Consider the following 20,073-nt stretch of genomic DNA (forward strand, 5'->3'; position numbering starts at 1 on the left):
AGATATCGCCAGTGTGTCTCTCTTGAGGGTTGCTGCAGTGTGTCTCGGCCCCTACGCACCACCGTCCGACACAATTCGTTTCCCCAAGTCCAACCGAAAACTGAGAATGGTCTTCTTGGGCCGGCCGTCAGAGGCGTGCTACCCCTGTCGCAAGGGAAGACTCAGGGTTCGTACTCCATCTTGTTCCTAAATCCCCCCTCCGACTGGTCCGCTCGTATCTTCAGCCCCGAGCCTCGACCCGTCAGTCCCTCTGGCGGTCTGTACGACACCACGGCACGCACACTTCTGTGTGCTGTTGTCCAGCGCGTTATAACAACCAACATGAACCACACTCTTCGGATATGAGCCAAGGCTGACATTTGTCTCTTTCCGTTCTCGTTCTGCAGTGTGATCGCCTGCAGCCCGGATGTACCCAGTGCTCCCGAAAGCAGATAGTTTGCCCCGGCTACAGGGATCCTTCGGAATTCTACTTTAGAGACGAAACCGCCAACGCTGCTTTTAAGGTCCAGAACAGGAAACCAAGGAGGTGTTTGCCCGCCAAAACGAAGCAGCAATCGCAATCAGTGGCGGAAGCAGATGCGCAGAAGCAACATGCAGGTTCGAGCGGTACTCCAACCGTAGCGGCCACACCAAGGCAAGCTGTTGGGGCTTTGGTCAATCACTGGTCTCCATCAAGTTCATCGTCCTCAAGTCCACCGTCCGACGGTGAGGTGGTTCGCTATCGAACAATCTCGTCGCCTATCAAGGATTTAGCACGCACTTATTTCATGACCGACTACATAGCGACTTCGCCATTTGATTATCTACCTAAACTCTGCCCTTATGGATTGACAGGAAACGATGCCATGTCAGCGTCAATACTGGCTGCCAGCTTTGCAAGTCTGTCGCTGAAGATATCGGATCCAAAACTCATGAAGCAGGCTAGAGTCCAATACGCCAGCGCACTATGTCAAACGAATCAAGCACTTAGCTCTCCGAAACTTGCCGTCGAGGATAGCACTCTAGCTGCCGTTCTGCTCCTGGGACTGTTCGAGGCCATCGTCTTTTCCGGCCAGCAGTCTATGGATAGCTGGAACCAGCACACGCTTGGATCCGTAGAGTTGTTACGCCTGCGTGGAAGTCAGCAATTCGAGACCCCCCTCGGCCGCAAGCTTTTTGTTCACTCTGCGAATAACATCCGCACGAGTTGCGCGCACAGTAAAACACCTGTCCCGACCCGATTCATAGCGCTTTACGATGATGCGCAGCCGTATCTTGATCACAACGATCCCTTCCTCAGAGTCACCCCTATTCTCGACAGGGTCGCCATGCTACGGTCAAGAATAGCCTATTTGGAGGACTCAGAGAGACATGAGGTTCTTGTCGAAGCTCTGGATCTGGACGCGGCGACAGCGAAGCTTGGGCAGGAAGTCTCGGCAGAGTGGAGGTTCACGGCAAGGAACCCGTATGAGAAGGCACCAATGACATACAAGGGAATATCTTTCCGCTATCCTTCCCTTCGAGCGTTGCGGTACTGGAACTCCTTAAGGATCATTCGCATGTTTCTCAACGACCTTATCTGGATGCAGGCATCCTTAATCCTCGCTCAGGGGCCGACATCAGCCAGTGTAGGCTACTTTGCCATGCAGGAGGCCGCGACGCGGAAAATGTCAACTCTGGTGGTCGAGGTACTCGCCAGTTGTGGCGAATATCTAGAGACAACGGAAGACCGATTTTCCGTGACGGCGAGATGCTTGATCTGGCCATTATCGGTCATTGCTGAGATATCCATCACGCCCCCAGACGCCCGGCGATTCGCTCTCGACTGCTTGGGCCGGCTGAGCCGCGACGGCCGTATCCCACGACCGATTGAAGTCGCAAACACAATGATGGGCCTCCAGGCAGACTGGTAAGTGCTTATCTCACCTGTCACACTGCTCGAACCATTCTTGTTGAGGTCTCGCCCAGGTTTTACATGTATCTTCTTGGATGAAACCTGTGAATATCTGTATCATTTCCAGTATTGACTGGTGTACAGCTCAACTCACACATAAGTCAGATGGACCTGGATTGGAAGTACGTATACAATACCTTGACTTCAATGCCAACGGTTGCCGGGAGTTGTTGGCAAGCCACAATATGGCTTGCAACCGGCTCAAGACTACTGCAATTTCTCGATTGAGAGAACTATCGGTCACTCGCACCTGTGTCGATAGTAGGCCAGTGTCGAATGTTAATTGCCAAGGTTGCGCGCAACACAGCAGTGCACCATGCACATTGCTGAGAATAACGAAACATACAGGTTTTGCTCTTGGTAGGTCATTTTCGAAGGCAACCGATGTTAAGGCAGGGTCAAAGGGAGTTCGCTAACTATTCCATAAAAGATATCGACCGTGGATTCAGGAAGCCGAGAACATCTCTCATTCCTTCCACTGGTGGCCATTTGCTCCATTCGTGCGCCCCTCATATTGGTAGCGCTCCTCAAGCTTGAAGTACTTGTTGAAACCGACCCCCTCGCAAACCTCAGCGTAGGACAGAATCGTCGGGGGCTTTCCCACGAGGAAGGAACCTTTCAACGCCTCTAAAGCCTCGCGAATACTCTTCAATTTTGCGGCAACCAAAGTCCACGGGTATGCAACTCCGCAGTACCCGAGCTTGCCCAGGTCTTGCGCAGACAAGTTCTCCGTCTTACCACCCTCAATGATGTTGGCAAAGACAGGGAAGTCGAGATCGTTTCTCAGGCGTTCCATGGTCTCGCGATCGGGGAGCGCCTCAACAAAGACGGCATCCACTCCAATCTCAATCGCCTTCCGAGCTCTGGTGAGAGCTTCGTCGTATCCGTGGATGAGACTATCGGTCCGAGCCATGATCCACATGTCCACCCCTTCGTCTCTGGCATCAACTGCGGCCTGCCATCGGGCGTAAGCCTCGCTTCTAGAGACCACGCTCTTGCCAGCAGTGTGGCCGCATCCTGAAGAACTTTTAGATATATTCAATTTCTTCATCACCGGTGATGTTGGGTCATACTTTTAGGCCAAGACTGGTCCTCTATCATGATGCCAGCAGCTCCTGCGGCCGCAAATCTACGTAGATACAGTCAGCATGATCACCAAATTGGTTTCCAGGTGGGCGAAAATCAAGCTTACCCCTCAACGGTCCTCTTCACATTCATCGGGCCGCCGTATCCAGTATCACCATCCACAAGGACGGGAACTTTGACTTCTCTGACAACTTCCTGAACCTTTGCAGCAACTTCCTGGAAAGCTATGTATCCAGTATCTGGGAGGCCAAAAGCAGAAGCCATGGCATACCCAGCCAGGAAGACCAGAGGGAAGCCAGCCTCTTCACAAAGTCTTGAACTCAAGGCATCGTAGCTGCATACGTGAGCAAGGATCTTGGAAGGGTCTTCGTGCGCCTCTTGCATCATGGCTCGAATCTTGGTTGCCTGGAGGGACGGAATCCCTCCACGACAATTATCTAGTTTCAGTATTGCTTTCTTGTCGCTTCTATCGATGGTCGGACCATTGCTTGCGTCGAAGTGAAACGGGTAGGGAGTGGTGTTGACGATGGACCTAGACATTTTGACTGTGGGGAATCGTTTGATATGAGACTTCTTGGTACCTAGCAGGCTATCGACATTGATATTGTTGTCAAGCTTGCATGATTCTCTTCGTCAAGCGATTTTCCTAGCTTATATACACAAACTCCCACACCTCACCACCATCTATGCAGCACCTCTTAGAGCTCCGGCTATCGGAGTGAAAGACTTGTAGCATTCACAGTCAGACCAATTTTCGAAGCCTCAAACGATGAGAAGCTCGCCGTGTGACACTCGACTTGTGCCCGAATCGCACAGTCCGATGGAACAGTATTTCCGAGTGCCGAGAAGAGCAAAGTTCGGGTGATGTCAGCGCAGACAGCGAAAACGGACCGAAGCGGATAATCACGGACTGTCACGGGCATTGGCGCTATCTAGCGGATCGGAGCGGGGTTCTACGGCAGTTGTTACCCTCGCTTCACCAAACCTCCAGACCACCAGCATCGAGAGCGGACACCCGTTCTTGTATCCTGAATCTGCCAATAGGCTCATTGAGTCGGGGTAACAGAAGATGACAAGCAAGATTTCATGAATGATTGGGATGTTCGGGGCTGACTTGTCCAGCACCCAGTCGAATCTCCTATCCTGACTTGATGCTTGTTGCTTGACTTGACTCACCATGAGCGATGAGCCGGGAAATAAGGCCATCACAGGGCCGTCCTCAGTCGGATCACCACGATTCAAGCGGACATACGTTGCTTGCGACACCTGTAGGTCTCGCAAAGTGAGATGCATTATGGGAGGTGAGCCCCCTTGCGCCAAATGCAAACGTGAGCATCGCGATTGTCGATTCGATCGACGTCCGAGAACCTCGAAGCACAGGGATCCGCCAAATTGGAAAAGTAACCGGCCGGCTGAGCATGCTATCACGCCGCAGCCTGCTAGCGTCAGTCGAGCCAAGTCACCACAAGACGTTGATACACCAGTACAAGAAAACATGCCATCAGCGGCCCCTCGATCTAGAGCAGTCAACCAAGACCTTAGAAGCGGGTGGCGTCAAAGTTCTCTTCGTAATAGTTCACTTTCAGAACGGGTTGTCTCCAGTCTTGTGACTGGCTCTAATGATGCTCTTGATGTGCTGTCCGACGCCGCAAATATACTTCACCATGCTACAGTATCACCGTCCTCTGGTCCCCCTTCAGCACCGCCAACACACGCCGTGCAGGATGTTCCCGTTGCTGTACCCGCCAGAGAACAAACAGGAGGTCAGATCGGGGTGGGTTTTGTCATTCAGGCTCTATCTGAACCAGGCGACGATACCCTCGATATGTGGGACAAGTGCAGATTCGTCAGACAGGGCTGGTTCACATCGCAAGAAGCCGTCACGTACATCGATCTGTAAGGTTCAACTCTTTGGGCTCAGTGCAGCCACATCTCGCTCACATCGACTAGTTTCTTCAAATATCTCTCTCCACTATCTCCTATCATCGTCGACCAATTCCGGAACCACAATGCTCACTCAAGCCTCGTTTATGAAGAATCCATGTTATGTTGCACTATCCTAATGATTTCATCTCGATTCTTCCTATTGCCGGGAGCAGGCGGCATTTCCAGGAGTCAGTTGATACATAACCGACTTTGGCAATTTTGTGAGCTAATGATCAAACGCATTATTCTGGGTCAAGAAAAGATTTCCACCGCCAAGATGAGAATAATCGGCACAATCGAGAGTCTGCTGCTCATCTCCGACTGGCACCCTCGAGCCATTCATTTCCCTCCGGATACAGAGGGCTGGGATGCTATGCTGATCGATCTGGATTACGACCGAGAGAACCGGAGACGAACTAACGATGAGGAACCCCTCCTCCGTTGGCGCAAGGATGTTTTTGAGCCTGCGAAAAGAGCGAGCAGGATGTCGTGGATGCTCCTGGGCCTTGCGGCGAATCTTGCTTACGAGCTTGGGATATTATCAAGCGGTCAACGCGCAGACTACACGGCGTCAAAGGTTGCAGATTGTCGCAAGTTTCGAGCTCGAAAGCTGCTTTATGCCTACATGACTCAAACCGCAACGAGACTTGGGTATAGTTCCGTCTTCCCCGAGAGTGTGTCCATTGCAGCCTCGAGATCTTCGATGAAAGACATGGACCATTCTTCACAGGCCTCATGGGCATCGTACATGGATATCTACCTCGAGTTCACCCGTCTCTCAAAAGTAGCTTCGTCAATGTTCTTCCAATCTGTGGAACATTTGGAAGGCTTACTTCAAAGCGATGGCTACCCAGATCTGTTGGATCATTTCCTGAGCTCTCTTACCAACTGGAAGGTCTCATTTGATGCAGACTGCAAAGGTTTGTTGATCCATCCCCACAACACTTCAGATGGCTAAAATGGATGTTCATCATAGCTGGGCTGTTAAGAACATCACTATCTATCGAGTACTACCACATTAGAGCTTGCATAGGTGCCATATCAATACAGGCAGTCGTACGAAGAGCTGCGACAGCCAGAGCACATGGAATTGAGAAGGACAGTCTAGCCGGCTATATGACGGCCCAGGATGCTAGATTTCTGCAAGAGGTTGTGTCGGATAGCAGCGAAGTGCTACGCATTGCCACTCAGACATCTTTTCAGTCACATCTTGCATATGCGCCAGCAAGTGTCAGGATCAGCGTGATATCTGCATCCGTCTTCTTGTTAAAGGCCCTCAGTCTCGGATCACCTGCGACAGATGCTCCTTCAGCCCTACGGACGTTAGATCGATGTGTGACCGCGTTGGGAAGGTACCCGCCCGACGACATGGATTTTGCACTGAGATACGCCCATCTCATTGAGCAACATACCAAATTCCTGAAGTCAAATCTCTTCGTTGTATCTGTACCCCAGAGAGCGCTCAACGATACCCAAGACAGCCTGAGTGGATTTGGACTCACGCTGCCAACTCTTCCGCCTGATCAAAGTACCAACGATGGCGTGTCTACGGATCAGAACGGGATCTGGCGGGCTCTGCAATTTGACTCCAGCATTGCTCCTTTCAGTGACAACACAGATCAGCTTTACCAGGGGTTCGACATCGACTCACTCAACTTTCTATGGAACCTCCCAGATATCAGTTAGAGATACACGGCCAAACAGCTTGTACGTGAACCATCCGTCTGAAAAAAATGCCACAGTGATCTCCGCATGCTTTAGTGTCAGCTATTACAAGGCATCCGTGACTTTCCGTGTCAAGCCGCGCCAGTCCGTCGATGTCCGTTAAATCTTGCCAGGAGTGTCCAAGATCCTCCGTCGCCTTGTCGGCACCCGTATTAGTCCGCTGAGCTGCGCCCAGCCATCGTAGAGCCTTTTGTCGCCTCAAAAAGCCCATCATTGGCGTGGCTAAATTACGCGTTCCCGGCTAAGCGTTCCATAGATCTTTCAAAACATGTCACGAAGACATACATGTACACTAGCGAGCGGGTGTACTAACGCAGGATAATGCGGGGAAACCTGGGCCATCCCTTAGATACTCTGGAGTGCAACTACCTCGTTGATACGTGTTCTATATAAGAAGGGGGACTAGGGATTCTTTGGCAGTCCCGACAATTATTCAACTGAGAGTCTGGGAGCTACTATTCCATATCCGGATACGTATATACACCTTTTCCATCAGGGAATATTCGACATGGCCACTTCCAAACAGCCTCATCTTGAGGCGCTCGCGTCTACATCTGCACCCAAAGTAGATGAAGTTGCCCTATGTCAGCATCTGGAGTTGAGGGCGGTACCGAAATCCCATATCGACACATCAGAGACTGATCCCGCGGGAATCTACGGGAGCCTAATCCCGGCTGAGAAAAGATTGGTACGGAAGTTGGACTGGATCATCTTGCCAGTTCTTTGGATTATGGTTGGTACACCGTACTCATGGTCTAGTGTAAAAATCTCACAATGAACGCTGATCGTTGTATTATCTTATCAGTACTGGTTCAAGTAAGCGTACCAGTAGGCGTGCGCTCAAGCAGAAACTCTTCCTGACCATCTTCACGATAGTTACCTCGATCGAAACGCCGTTACCGTAGCCCGTTTAGATGGCATCGAGGAGGAGCTTAGTCTGACCTCGGTTGAATACCAGACCTGTGTTTCCATACTCTTTGTGGGATATATCCTAGGACAAATTCCGAGTAGTGCGGTCTAATCCCCCTTTTTCTTCCAGGCGGAATTTGACAAAGATCAACAGACATGCTGATAACACGAGTCAGGCCCTCATGGTTCATGGCTTCAGCTATGGCCCTTTGGTCAATAGTCAGCACCGTGACAGGTTTGACGAAAGACTTTAAGGGCCTGCTTTTGACTCGATTCTTCCTTGGCATCACGGAAGCGCCGTTCTACCCCGGCGCTCTGTATCTGCTAGGAATCTTCTACACCAGAAAGGAGATTGCAACACGAATTTCCATACTCTTCACAGCTAACATATGTGGCACTGCTTTTGCTGGTCTCATAGCCATAGGAGTCTTCCAAATGGACCAGGTGGCTGGCCTAAGCGGATGGCGATGGTTGTTCATACTTCAAGGCATCATCAGCTTTATCGTTTCGGTTTCATCGGCCTTTCTGTTGCCTGACCAACCTCTCGACACTCGCTGGCTCAGTGAAGAGGAGAGAAAGCTGGCGCAGTCCCGAGTTGCAGCTGATACAGTCCAACTTCAAGCGAATACCAGCACTTGGGCCGGTCTTTCTGAAGCCATTCGGGATCCGCGTCTTTGGGTTCTGGTGACTATGCAGCATTTGCATCTTAGCGCATCGGGTTACAAGAACTTCTTCCCAACTATTGTCGAAACGCTGGGTTTCGGCCGAAACGTAACGCTCGCCTTAACATGCCCCCCCTACATCATCTCCGGTATTGCAACCATATCATGGGCTGCTAGCTCAGGTGAGGTCATTGAGCAATCGTACGTGCGCACTACTGACGAATATCGTCAGGTCACTTCAACGAACGAGTCTGGCACATTACCATTGCCAAAGCTGTCGCGGTTTTTGGCTTCGTGCTAGCTTGTAGTACTTTGAATGTCGGTGCGAGGTACTTTGCTATGTGCACCTTTGCAAGCGGTGTCTATGCATGTAACTCTATCATTCTCGGCTGGGTCTCAAGCACCTGTGGCCAAACGAGGGAGAAGAAAGCAGTTTCCCTCGCCTTGGTCAACACCATCGCCACCATCGGTTCTATTTACACCCCAGTAAGTCACCGCCTCTCTATTCCATCTCGAATGATTCTTGGCAACCTCCCTGACTGTTTTCAGTATCTCTGGCCAGAATCAGACGCACCTCGGTATACCACGGCTATGCTGTCCAGCGCTGCATTCTCCGTGGCAGCCGCGGTCATGGCCTGGATTCTGAGATGGATGCTGATGAACGAGAACCGAAGACTACTGCGCACAGGCAACCACGCCACGCTTCTGTTTAGCTACTGAAGTCAAAGACAGTGTTTCTGATTAATTAGACAACGATATCACTGGCGCGGTGCTGTACGTTAGAGATCACCGTCCTGGTTATGGTCAACTTCGAATACCAGCACGGTGCAAGCAAGAACGAGAGCCCAGTACTGCCTTCATCGAACAGTGATAGTATACTAGATTGTTGATTCTTTCTAAGGATCTAGTCAGGTTTCAATGACTTGTGCACCCAGCGATAAACCCAATGATTCATCCTCTAGAATGTGCAGGGGCAGTTTGGACCACAGAGGTTCTTGCAGTAGCCAATGTTGTCTCCACCCCAGCATACGCCAGGCCTTCTTTCGCACGCCGCTATGCAAGCTGTATGACATCAGTGAGAGTCCATTGAGGGAAAAGTCAAAGTATTCATGTACAGTTGCACTCCTATCGAGCATGGGGTATCAGCGGGTTCCTCTTCAGTCAAGTCTCAGTTGGGCATTGCATGTTCACTTACAATCTGCTGAGCTACTGCCTGAGAGGCAAGAAGGCCGAAAAGAGCGAGAACGGCAGTAGATGAAGAGAATTGCATTTCGATAGATTTTGGATATTCGACTGTTATGTTGGGTTAAGATGAACTAAGCAATCGACCTTAAGAAGAGATGCTGGGCTTTTGCAACATTTATGTGTACTCTTGAGGAGGCGACCCATATTTCTTGACAAACCTGAAGATGGAAATATCACCCCGTCACCGATGGAGAAGCCCATGTGCCAAGACTTCGATTAATGATCAACTTCGTAGAAAAGACGGCCGACAAATACCTCCCGGTGACCGAAATTCGGTATCGAAGACAACGAAAACGCCCGAATTACTGCGCCCGGTTCCAGCCTTTCCATGCACATAGGTGAGCCCAAGATACGGTTCATATATCAAGCAAAGCTTCTTATATGAGATTGCAGGTTGGCTGGGTTAACGAGTCACGGCGACCCCATACTGCGGACTCCAGGAGCATGGTTCATCCACGGTTATCAGTCTTGGTAGCGTCCCCTTGCACAAAAATTCCTCAGATGCTTCTCTATATAATTGCCCGTACGATCACACGTATAGCTGGGCAGAGCCTACGCAGGTTTCGAGCCATGTTCCTCGGTACTTGAAGAGCTAGTACGGACCTTGGTCCAGCTCGTAACCCAGCTTAGCGATACGATCACAGTGATCGCCATGCTACAAAGTCTTTGACCTTAGGTGGCCGTAAGCTTTGGTGCTTTGATCAAGGTAGGGGAGTTGCCAATTCATGAAGAGCGATTAGGGGGCTGGCAGAAAGACAGATGCTAGCGGAGTGTCGGCGAGACCCGTCAGGTCTTTACCGGTTGTTAAATTGAAAGCTCGGTAAACCACTTCTTTCCGTACGCAGTATTTTTCCGTCTTGACACACCCAGTAATAAGTAGTGTGTAGTTTGATGTTTAGAAAGCTAGTCATTTGCCCGTAATATGGATGGCTCCGTAACCGCCACTTTGCCTGTAGCACCGCCATGATCGTGTGTGGTACCCCTGTTGAAGCTTAAATCAGACGCTGGAATTCAAGCACAGACCAAAAGGTACTGCGTACGGAGTAGTGAACACGGATGCAGAGCAGCAGAGGTGCTGACCTTGGCTGTGGAGAACCGCGAAGGTGAGAAGGTGGACCGTGGAAGGTACCTGTCTACGGTTGCAAAAGTGGCTCAGCTGCGCGACACGTGACACTGACGCCACTCCCGCGTCTCGCGCAAGGCGAACCTCACCTTACATCACCAGCCTCATCAGCCTTGTGGTACCGCGCGCTCTTGACTCGATTTCCTTCTATCCGGCATTATCACCAATACCTCTGCTCTTCACGCGCCGCGATCACAATGTCGACGACTGCACCAGAGACTGCCGAGCAGGCGCCCACCGCGCCCAACACGCAAGAGACGACGACCGATGCCGCCGCCGCCCCAGCTGATGCCGCGGCTGTCCCCGAGGCAGTTGCGCCTGGCCCAGAGCCCAAGGCCATTACCCGCAAGGACATGTCTCTTCGCGAGTTCTTGACCAAGATGGACGACTATGCTCCCATTGTAAGTCTCAACAACAATTTGCAGGGGATCGAATACCGATTGACAGCTTTCACCTGCTTAGATCCCTGATGCAGTCACAAACTACTACATGACCAAGGCCGGCCTCCCCCCACCACCGCAGACCGACCCGCGCCTGGCGCGCCTGCTCGCCCTCGCAACGCAAAAGTTCATAGCCGATATCTCTGCCGACGCATATCAGTACAGCCGCATTCGCGCCTCAAACTCCAACGCCAATAACCCCATGGGCAACCTCGGTGCTGCGGCGGGATTCCCCATCCCGGGCCAACCCACAGGTCCAGCCGGCGCAAAAGACCAAAGTCGCGGAGGACCTCTTGGTATTCAGAGACCTGGCTACGGCGGTGGTGGACAGGGCGGCAGCCAGAACAGGACCGTTCTTACCATGGAGGATCTCGGCATGGCTGTTGGCGAGTACGGAGTCAACGTCAAGAGAAGCGAATTTTATCGATAAGGGAGGTTGGTCAGAGCAGCTGGGAGCTGCCAATATTTCTTTGGGCTGGTGTGCATATACCACGGCGTTGGGCGGACTTGGGTATGGCGTCAACGGGGTTTCACATGACCGGGAGGTTCGGCTTTGGACGAGCACTACGTTAGAGGCGCTCGAAAGTTTACGATATGGACATCCATTCGGCTAGCAGAGGATCGTCAACGGCACAAGGCCCCAAATTCTTATGCTACAGTATATATCGCTGGTATCTTGACATTGTTGTACAAATGTTTTCTCCACTCCCTGACAGACGCCGTCCGCATGCTGATGAACTTTTGGAATCCCAAGACCGTCGCCGCCTCTTACATTCTGGACCAGATGAAGGGCTTTCTCGTGCTGCCAAATGTTAGCGCCTAAGAACCTCAACATCTCCAATACGGTTCCAACGTACGGCGAGAATTCTCCCAGCTTGTGACCGACCATGTCTTCCGTAATCGTCACGTCAATGTACGCCTTGCCGTTGTAAACCTGGAACTTGAGGCCGACAAAGTTGGGCAGGATTGTGGCGGAACGGGCCTGCGTCCGGATGGGTACAACCTTCTGTCCGGGGGCGGGGCGCACGATGGGGAGACTATTTGCGTCAAGGTCAGACTCGAGGCCGGTTCGATTGAGGGTTGTTCGCGGAGGGGAGGGAGTCCTTACGGGACAATGTGAGGTCCTATAAACGAATTGTCAGTTCACCAGGTTCGATTCGACATGACATATCTGAGACTTACCTTTCCACACGGATCGCTTCAGGAGGTGTCGTGTTGGCTGCATTTTGGCGACTCCTTTTGCGATACGGAATTGATAGCTACTTCCACCTCCAAGTCACTTCTGGGCTGTCGCGATGCCACGCGGGAAGAATTTCCGAGCTTCCAGAATTCGGTTGAGTCACGTGAACGACCAGTGCTCCGTGCTTCGGACCCGACTCCAAAGTACCGGCTTAGCTAATCATAGTTCGTTGCACTCAGCGACAACTTCTCCACCAATGTCACTGACGGGCGCAGGTAACTTGAGCCAGATAGTATCCGTTCTTCCCTCTAACTAAAGTCCCCAAATGATTTCAAGTTTTACGTGGAGAGAGCAAAGATGGAGAGAGGCTTTCCAGATTATGGCCTTCGTACTTTTCTGTTCTGCTTCTCAGTGCACGCTCGGAAGGCCGTTCCATACTGTTTCAGTTGGCAACGGCGACGGTAAAGCAGAGTGTGCAGAGCTATCGATCAACTTGTTTCCTCAACCGCAAACTCTGTTGAAACGACTCAGTCCAAAGTTTTTCAATAGTGCAGCATCCAAGGATCTCCCTGCTGGCCGCCAACTCCCAAAGTCTACTGAGAGAGGTCCGCCGGCCACAAGTCTAGTGATTCTGGCTTGAACAGCTGGTTCCCCTGATCTCATGTCTTTTATATCACGTCATTGTACTCCGTACTCTATAAGCCTACTTACACCACCCTTCTATGCCAGCCGTCTCCTTGAACAGCCACATCCTCTATTTGTAACCTTCTCGCGCCGCCGTCCCGAGTTCTCGGCTCAATTTGGCCCCCCTCGCAGCTCTCAAGTCCCATCTTGATGATCATTGTGGGGTTTGGCGATCCCTTAATTCCAGGTGCTATACCAGTGATCACGCGGAGGGAAATCCCCCGGCGACTTGAAACAGCCAACTTTATTCCCCCCCTTTGGGACCAACGACACTTCAAAGCCTGTTAGCGAACCACGAGTCCGACTTGTCAGTCTCTTTCTGTCTACTGTTGCGTCGCATTTTGCTTTTCTTGTCTCTCATGCCGGCACTTGTCACCCGCGGGAAATTTGCGCAAATACCGGAGCATGTCACCCTCCGCCACTCGACTCAATTGCCTGCCAGATTATCCCCGATCCCCCTTCGATGATGATGCCGTGTAGCCAAACAACTTCAGACTAGGCCTGCACGCAATCTAATCCAGGCGGCAAACGAAAGCTCCCCAACTGTACGACTGTATGAAGCAGCCGCATTACTCGGCACTCTCGGCATCAAACGTGAACCATGAACCGTAGTTTGGCGCCTGCAAGGTCCCAGGAGGTCCAGCAAAACCAGCACTAGGAGGTCCAGGTCCCGAGATCGTGCTCTCCCCTACCGGGGACTACCCCACGCGGCACATCATCCATGCCAAGCAAGCTTAGTTTGGTGAGGCTCGCCGCTTCCACGGGCTCCAGAGTGTCCAGACTAGACTTTGAGAAGCAAAGTGACCGGCCCCCCCCCCCCCCTCGTTGATTGCGTTCCCTCTTTTCCCACAAATCGTGTGGTGTTTTGCCATTATACATGCCATTATACATGGGACGGAGCAAGGGACTCCGTCATGATATTGTAGGGGGGTGGCCTGGTGATTCTCCCCCAAACGTTCGTAACAGGCAACTTTTCCTGTCGACAGTCCACTATTGTCCATGTGTCGGTACCATCTTTACCATCCCGTCCCACCCCCCTGAACTGAACTGTAAACGAGAGACGGATGAGAGAGGAGACGAATGAGGAGATGAGGGAGAGGAGGAAGACTGAGAGAGAGGGTCCCGGCCCCGAGGATATAAAGTCTACCATACCTCGGAGCCACTCTGGGGTTGGTCTTGGCTTTTGCTTGGACTGCATCCGACCTGTTTACCTTCTTTTCTAGTCTAACCCTTTTCGTTCCTTTCTTCGATCAAGAATCATGAAGTTTTCCAACATTGCTCTCGGAGCTGCGTCCGTCGCATCGGTCCTGGCGGCCCCCATTGACGGCGCCAAGGAGAAGCGCGCCGGCAAGTTCCTCTTCACTGGTGTCAACGAGAGCGGTGGCGAGTTCGGTCAGGGTACCCTTCCCGGACAGCTGGGCAAGGAGTACACATGGCCCAACAAGACTGCCATTGATGTGAGCAACACAGAGACGATGATGGCATGAGGTAGCTGACTTGGTGGTTTTAGACCCTTAGAGCCCAGGGCCTCAACACTTTCCGTATCGGAACGATGATGGAGCGTATCATTCCCGACAAGTTGACTGGTACGATCAACGAGACCTACTTCTCTGGTCTTGAGGATGTAAGTCTTTTGCGCAGCCTGCGGATGGTGGACATACGTAAGGTATCCTAATACTTTGGCCGCAGCTCGTCAAGGACGTCACCTCCAAGGGCTCTTACGCCGTCATCGACCCCCACAACTACGGCCGCTACTACGGCAACATCATCACCAGCTCCGCCGACTTTGGTGCGTGGTGGAAGACGGTCGCCGCCCGTTTCAAGGACAACGACAAGGTCATCTTTGACACCAACAACGAGTACCACGACATGGACAACACGCTCGTCCACGACCTAAACCAGGCCGCCATCACCAACATCCGCGCGGCGGGCGCCACGAAGCAGAACATCTTCATCGAGGGCAACTCGTATTCTGGCGCGTGGCACTGGATCGAGAGCGGCTCCGGCGACGCCCTCAAGAACCTCACGGACCCGTCCGACTCGACCGGCAAACTTCTCTTTTACGAGATGCACCAGTACCTCGACACGGACGGTTCCGGCACCAACGAGGCCTGTGTCAGCAGTACCATTGGCGCCGAGCGCCTCGCCGTCGCCACCAAGTGGCTCAAGGACAACAACAAGCAGGGTGTTCTCGGCGAGATTGGCGCTGGTGTCAACACCCAGTGCGAGACTGCCGTCAAGGGTGCCCTCCAGCACCTCGCGGACAACTCTGAGCAGTGGAGAGGTGTAAGTGGTTTATGTTCTCAAACGGTTCTCTTATGCTGATAGCCGCTAACAATCGGTAATGCAGGTGCTCTGGTGGGCTGCTGGACCTTGGTGGGCGGACTACATGTACTCCATGGAGCCCACGACTGGAAAGGCATACGGAACTTACCTCCCGATTCTCAAGAGCTTCATTTGAGGCTATTCCGGACATCGAGGTGGATACGTACCTTTTACGGGGTGCATATCGACGGAAGTGGAGCATGCGGCCGGCGCCACGTGATTTTGACGGCGGCGTTGTTGCCGGAAGACGCAGTTACCTGTCCGTGGACATGGTTGCTGAAGTCTGATGAAATTCTCAATATAGATATTGATCGTGGGTATCCTGGCCCCTGGTGTACATATCTGGAATATGAAAAGCCCAGTTTCATTCGTATTTGCTGTTGCACTTGTGGTGATACAGGTGTAGTTGTGGATTCGTGACTGACTTTTACGACAAGAACAGCTGGTAGTTGAGGCAATCACGAATTGGGTAGTTGTCAGTCACAAAGCGATAGGTGAATGATAGCTGATGCTAGTGTTGGTTGATTATCAGCGATGCATGACGAAATCTCAGCTGTAAGATGAGGCAAAAAGTGAGCTGTCTCAATCAGGCAGGTGGTGGATATACCTGACAGGATTCCCCACGTTGCAATTTACGAACGTGTCCTCTCACCTTATTTTGTTGGAATTGGCATCGCTGATCTCGTAGTCCGAGCCTCCAACAAGAGTCGCCTGCCTATATGATCCCACAAGTCAGAAGAGCCTGCATCTCACAAGAACCTCACGCATCTGAAAGTCCCAAGTGCAAACGCGGGGAATCGGACTTGTCAGAATTCAAGGCCCGGTGGCGTTTTCTCCAAGTTCCCAGCCACTGAATGCGTGGCATGTTGCCTTGGGTAGTTTTTGTCTTAGTCTTAGCACCCTTCCTTAGCTTCAGGCAACTCAACAGTTGCAATGTGCCGTCTTGCATATGTGCTGCAGAGAGACGATAGAGGGGCACACAAACAGGCAGACTATTTTGTTTAATACAGTATTGCCAGAGGAAGAGAGAGACCATGAACAATGTGATAAATCATAGAGGTGAGGCTCGCCAGGTACAGATACAGGCAACACGCGCATGCGCAGACACCCTTGCATGACCCCAAAAAGGACCAAAGAGAGTGCAGCGGAATGCTACAGAAACTGACAGAGCTTTGGACTAAAAATTGTGCTATTTTGCAATTCGCCATCCCGCAGCCCGCTGGACCCCGAACTTAGCACGCCTTTATGGTAGGCCATGAGGTACCTACCCAGGAAACCACCATCTAAATTGCAGTGCTGCACACTAAAAAGGTACCTCCCTCATCCAAGGGTACCTCCACCTCCTCCAACTCCACCCCCCAGCCAGGCCGCACACACACACACACACACAACCAACCCACTGGACGGGCGCCGTTTCGACCACCTCACCCTCTCCGAGTGTCTTCCCCATCGCCCCCAAAGACGCCCTCGCCCTCACGCGCTAAACCGTACAAAAACTCGCCAACTCCACGCCGCGCCGTCTTCGCCTCTGCATCCTGCCAGCCTCCTCCTCTGCTCTCCTATTAATACCTTAAACCAACCAGCTCTCTCTCTCTCTCTCTCTCTCTCTTGCGACCTCGAGGTTCTTCGCTGTCCTCGTCCTTCTTTCCAATTATTCCCAATCAAACCCCCATTAGTTCTGTCGCAAACCGCCAAAATGGTCAGCCCTCAGATGTACGTTGCCCCCTCTCCGTTTCCATCCATCGCACCGAATCGCATTGCAAATCTCTGATTTCAATGTTTCCTTGCGCGCCTACAGCAACGACGTCGAATACCTTTACTGACAATGCCGCAGCACCAACCTGATCATCATGCTCGGCATGGTGCAGGTCTCCCGCAAGGTCCCCTTCGAAGACCCCAACGTCCTGAACATGTGCCGCGCCGGCTACATTGCCAGCAACATCATCATCGCCATCATCTACCTCTACGTCCAAGCTCAAATTAACAAGAAGAAGGGTGCGTTCACTTCGTGCAATCGTACAGGGTTATCGAAGCAGTTGCTGACAGACAGTAGACCTTACCACGCTCAAGTACGTCGAGCCCCCAGCGATGGGATCCGCCGAGGAGGGCAAGCTCGTCACCACCACCATCCACGCCTACGACACCACCCAGCTTCGGCAGGCCTTCCGCTCCCAGGCCATGGGTATCGCCATGATGGCCTTCATGCACATCTACATGAAGTACACCAACCCTCTCCTGATCCAGTCCATCATCCCCCTCAAGAGCGCCCTCGAGAGCAACCTCGTCAAGATCCACGTCTTTGGCCAGCCCGCCGCTGGCGACCTCAAGCGCCCCTTCAAGGCGCCCGCCGGCTTCATGCAGGGTCTCCAGAGCGGCCCCGCTGCCAGCGACAAGAAAGCCATCGAGACTGCCGAGCGTGCCGGCCGCGGTGGTGCCAAGGAGGAGTAAATGTTTGCTCGCTCTCGTCGCCCGTCGTAGTTGGTGCTTAGGGGAAAACGGACAGTCGTACTGTGAACAAAATACAAAATCAAAATAGGGGGTCACCATTGGTCATACAGGAGACGTTTTTTGGTTGCGTGCAAGGGTGGTCATATATGTTACTATACCCACCTGGAGGCAATAAAGGGATACGCTGGCACGGCTGGGAAGTAAATTTTCCCACCATGATGCGATTCTCTCGAAATTGAAGCGGCAATACTCCGTACTGGTCGCGTAGATGCTCAGTCTCGTCAAAATACAGCTCATTAATCCGCACTCTGTTCGTTTTCGCCATCTCTACCATGACTATTTCAAAGATACCTTATCTTACTCTGTAGCCTCCCAAAGGTACTTTTTATTAGCTCCAATTCGTGTCTGACAGCTCCGCAAGTTCCGTTCTCTCCTGCCACTTCGGTGTGGCTCGGTCACAGCAGCAGCAAGGCACGTGCGTTCGCGATTTCCGTAGTGACATAATCGTTTTCTCCAAAAAGTTGCCCCTCCGCGCGCACGAAGATTCACGTCTCCCACTTATATCCTCCATAGCCGACCGTCTTTCTACACCACCACGACGCTTCAGATACTCTCAACTGTTTCCAACCAGACATTCACAATGGTGCGCCCATCAACACCACCGCCAAACCCGGCAACGGCGCCGCTGCCCGCCAGGACCCCTCCAACACCAGCAGCAATCCGTCGCATGGTGAGTCAATGAATCCTCAAATCCTCAGTCTTCCTCGGACCTCCCCAGCACTAAACGAATGAATCCCCACCGCAGGAAGAATCCCGCCTCAAAGCGAAAGCAATCCGCGACCGCCGCGACGCCGAACTCGCCGCCTCAGGCGCAATCCCGACTCCCAAAACCGCCTCGGGCTTCGTAGCCACCAATGACGTCCACATCACCAACGCCGGCGCCTCCCAAGCGACAGACATTTCCCGCAAACGCCCACACTCTTCCATCTCAACGTCAAATCCTGCTGCTGCTGCAGAATCGCACCCGTCAACGAACCGCGATGCCCGCGACACAAACGCCGCCCCGCGCCCGGCGCGCAACTTTGCCAAATTCGTCGACTACAACATGTCCGCCATGACAGACACAAAGGGCGGCTTCCTCACAGCAGAAGACGACCCGCACAACACGGCCCTCGTGCCCAAGGTGAAACCGGGCGGCCCGCCCCAGGAAGAAAAACCAAAAGGCATGTCCTCGCAGGAATGGGAGCGCCTCCAGCTCCTCAAGAAACTCCGCCGGCAGAAAGCAGGACCCTTTGAGCCCGGCCTCAGCGTCCTCGCCGACTCCACCATGCGCAAGAAATGCGCCGACTGCTCCTCGTACGAAATCGACTTTGTCTGGGACGAGATTTTTGGGATTCAGGTCTGCCACGCCTGCAAAGACAAGCTGCCCGACAAATACTCGCTCCTCACAAAGACGGAGTGTAAAGAGGACTATCTCCTCACCGACGAGGAACTCAAAGACGCCGATCTCCTCCCCCACCTCTCGCGACCGAACCCGCACAAGTCGCACTGGCACGACATGATGCTGTTCCTCCGTATGCAGGTGGAAGAGTACGCCTTCACGACGAAATGGGGCTCCGCCGAGAAGCTCGACGCCGAGTTCGCCAAGCGCGAGGCCGACAAGAAGAGGCGCAAGGAGGCCAAGTTCAGGGATAAGCTTAACGATCTCAAGCGAAAGACCAGAACTGAGGCCATTCGCAGACAGCAGGCCACCACGGCCGCCGGCGCGGGACCGAGAAAGTTTGGAGACTCGGTAGGCGGTGGCAAGCACGTTCACGATTGGGGACGAGCGGTTGAGAATGAGGAGGGTATGACGGTGAAGAAGTGCAATGGATGTGGCATGGAGGTCGAGGAGTTGGAGTTCTAGGCCTCATATTCCATGATTTTGTCCGCGGTCAGCAGACCTTCCTTCATTCACAGCAGCGACGGCAGCAGCCTTGATGATTTATAACAACAGCTTATCTTAATACCCAGAATCATACAATCATCTATTCTCTTCACCCGTAAAGAAGAAGCTATGTACGTAGAAACAGAGACCATGGTCCAGAGTCCACCAAACGACACGCAAGCAAAGGGGGACGTCGGTCGGTTTGGTTGGGCTGGTTGGTGAAGTGTAAGGGTATCGACGTGTGATGAACAATAATGATGCCCCAGTACAATATTACAACAGGACGCGGATCGGCCGCGCCGGTCCACGCCCCCTTATCCTATTCCATTTCATCCCCTCGTTTTCTGTCTTTTCCCTATCTGGCTCGCGAGCCCACTGCTGCAGCCAAAAGCCCCGAGAGTCTTATACTTCATGCCCAAAATACAAGTTGGAAAAAAAAAAAAAAAAAGTCCCACAACAC

General features: G+C 52.5%; 11 protein-coding genes across 11 annotated transcripts; 9 read left to right on the top strand and 2 right to left on the bottom strand.

Moving 5' to 3' along the window:
• Nucleotides 1-845: 845 nt before the first annotated feature.
• On the top strand, nt 846-1,892 carry CPAR01_02655 (C6 zinc finger protein; the record flags this gene model as incomplete). The annotated part of the gene is made up of 1 exon (XM_060486942.1): nt 846-1,892. The coding sequence occupies one exon, from the start codon at nt 846-848 to the stop codon at nt 1,890-1,892; it is 1,047 nt and encodes a 348-aa protein (XP_060354270.1).
• Nucleotides 1,893-2,399: 507 nt separating this feature from the next.
• On the bottom strand, nt 2,400-3,559 carry CPAR01_02656 (methylisocitrate lyase; the record flags this gene model as incomplete). Its single annotated transcript, XM_060486943.1, has 3 exons — nt 2,400-2,950; nt 3,007-3,062; nt 3,126-3,559. 3 exons carry the CDS (start codon nt 3,557-3,559, stop codon nt 2,400-2,402), a joined length of 1,041 nt encoding a protein of 346 aa, XP_060354271.1.
• Nucleotides 3,560-4,196: 637 nt separating this feature from the next.
• On the top strand, nt 4,197-6,631 carry CPAR01_02657 (uncharacterized protein; the record flags this gene model as incomplete). Its single annotated transcript, XM_060486944.1, has 3 exons — nt 4,197-4,915; nt 4,970-5,865; nt 5,922-6,631. 3 exons carry the CDS (start codon nt 4,197-4,199, stop codon nt 6,629-6,631), a joined length of 2,325 nt encoding a protein of 774 aa, XP_060354272.1.
• Nucleotides 6,632-7,178: 547 nt separating this feature from the next.
• On the top strand, nt 7,179-8,961 carry CPAR01_02658 (uncharacterized protein; the record flags this gene model as incomplete). Its single annotated transcript, XM_060486945.1, has 5 exons — nt 7,179-7,403; nt 7,476-7,486; nt 7,756-8,423; nt 8,474-8,727; nt 8,791-8,961. 5 exons carry the CDS (start codon nt 7,179-7,181, stop codon nt 8,959-8,961), a joined length of 1,329 nt encoding a protein of 442 aa, XP_060354273.1.
• Nucleotides 8,962-9,867: 906 nt separating this feature from the next.
• Nucleotides 9,868-10,074, top strand: CPAR01_02659 (uncharacterized protein; the record flags this gene model as incomplete). Its single annotated transcript, XM_060486946.1, has 1 exon — nt 9,868-10,074. The coding sequence occupies one exon, from the start codon at nt 9,868-9,870 to the stop codon at nt 10,072-10,074; it is 207 nt and encodes a 68-aa protein (XP_060354274.1).
• A 732-nt stretch (nt 10,075-10,806) lies between these two features.
• CPAR01_02660 (transcription initiation factor TFIID 23-30kDa subunit) lies at nt 10,807-11,479 on the top strand (the record flags this gene model as incomplete). Its single annotated transcript, XM_060486947.1, has 2 exons — nt 10,807-11,010; nt 11,072-11,479. The coding sequence occupies 2 exons, from the start codon at nt 10,807-10,809 to the stop codon at nt 11,477-11,479; spliced, it is 612 nt and encodes a 203-aa protein (XP_060354275.1).
• Nucleotides 11,480-11,817: 338 nt separating this feature from the next.
• Nucleotides 11,818-12,274, bottom strand: CPAR01_02661 (37S ribosomal protein S19; the record flags this gene model as incomplete). Its single annotated transcript, XM_060486948.1, has 4 exons — nt 11,818-11,851; nt 11,907-12,086; nt 12,158-12,173; nt 12,232-12,274. The coding sequence occupies 4 exons, from the start codon at nt 12,272-12,274 to the stop codon at nt 11,818-11,820; spliced, it is 273 nt and encodes a 90-aa protein (XP_060354276.1).
• A 334-nt stretch (nt 12,275-12,608) lies between these two features.
• Nucleotides 12,609-12,869, top strand: CPAR01_02662 (uncharacterized protein; the record flags this gene model as incomplete). The annotated part of the gene is made up of 1 exon (XM_060486949.1): nt 12,609-12,869. The coding sequence occupies one exon, from the start codon at nt 12,609-12,611 to the stop codon at nt 12,867-12,869; it is 261 nt and encodes an 86-aa protein (XP_060354277.1).
• A 1,303-nt stretch (nt 12,870-14,172) lies between these two features.
• On the top strand, nt 14,173-15,374 carry CPAR01_02663 (cellulase; the record flags this gene model as incomplete). The annotated part of the gene is made up of 4 exons (XM_060486950.1): nt 14,173-14,370; nt 14,424-14,537; nt 14,603-15,199; nt 15,264-15,374. The coding sequence occupies 4 exons, from the start codon at nt 14,173-14,175 to the stop codon at nt 15,372-15,374; spliced, it is 1,020 nt and encodes a 339-aa protein (XP_060354278.1).
• Nucleotides 15,375-16,934: 1,560 nt separating this feature from the next.
• CPAR01_02664 (phosphate transporter) lies at nt 16,935-17,686 on the top strand (the record flags this gene model as incomplete). Its single annotated transcript, XM_060486951.1, has 3 exons — nt 16,935-16,951; nt 17,073-17,233; nt 17,292-17,686. 3 exons carry the CDS (start codon nt 16,935-16,937, stop codon nt 17,684-17,686), a joined length of 573 nt encoding a protein of 190 aa, XP_060354279.1.
• A 640-nt stretch (nt 17,687-18,326) lies between these two features.
• Nucleotides 18,327-19,592, top strand: CPAR01_02665 (DNA repair protein; the record flags this gene model as incomplete). The annotated part of the gene is made up of 2 exons (XM_060486952.1): nt 18,327-18,416; nt 18,492-19,592. The coding sequence occupies 2 exons, from the start codon at nt 18,327-18,329 to the stop codon at nt 19,590-19,592; spliced, it is 1,191 nt and encodes a 396-aa protein (XP_060354280.1).
• Between the last annotated feature and the right edge of the window lie 481 nt (nt 19,593-20,073).

The sequence above is a fragment of the Colletotrichum paranaense genome (genome assembly GCF_030867605.1).
Source record: "Colletotrichum paranaense strain IMI 384185 chromosome Unknown Scaffold_2.1, whole genome shotgun sequence".
Lineage (NCBI taxonomy): Eukaryota > Fungi > Ascomycota > Sordariomycetes > Glomerellales > Glomerellaceae > Colletotrichum > Colletotrichum paranaense.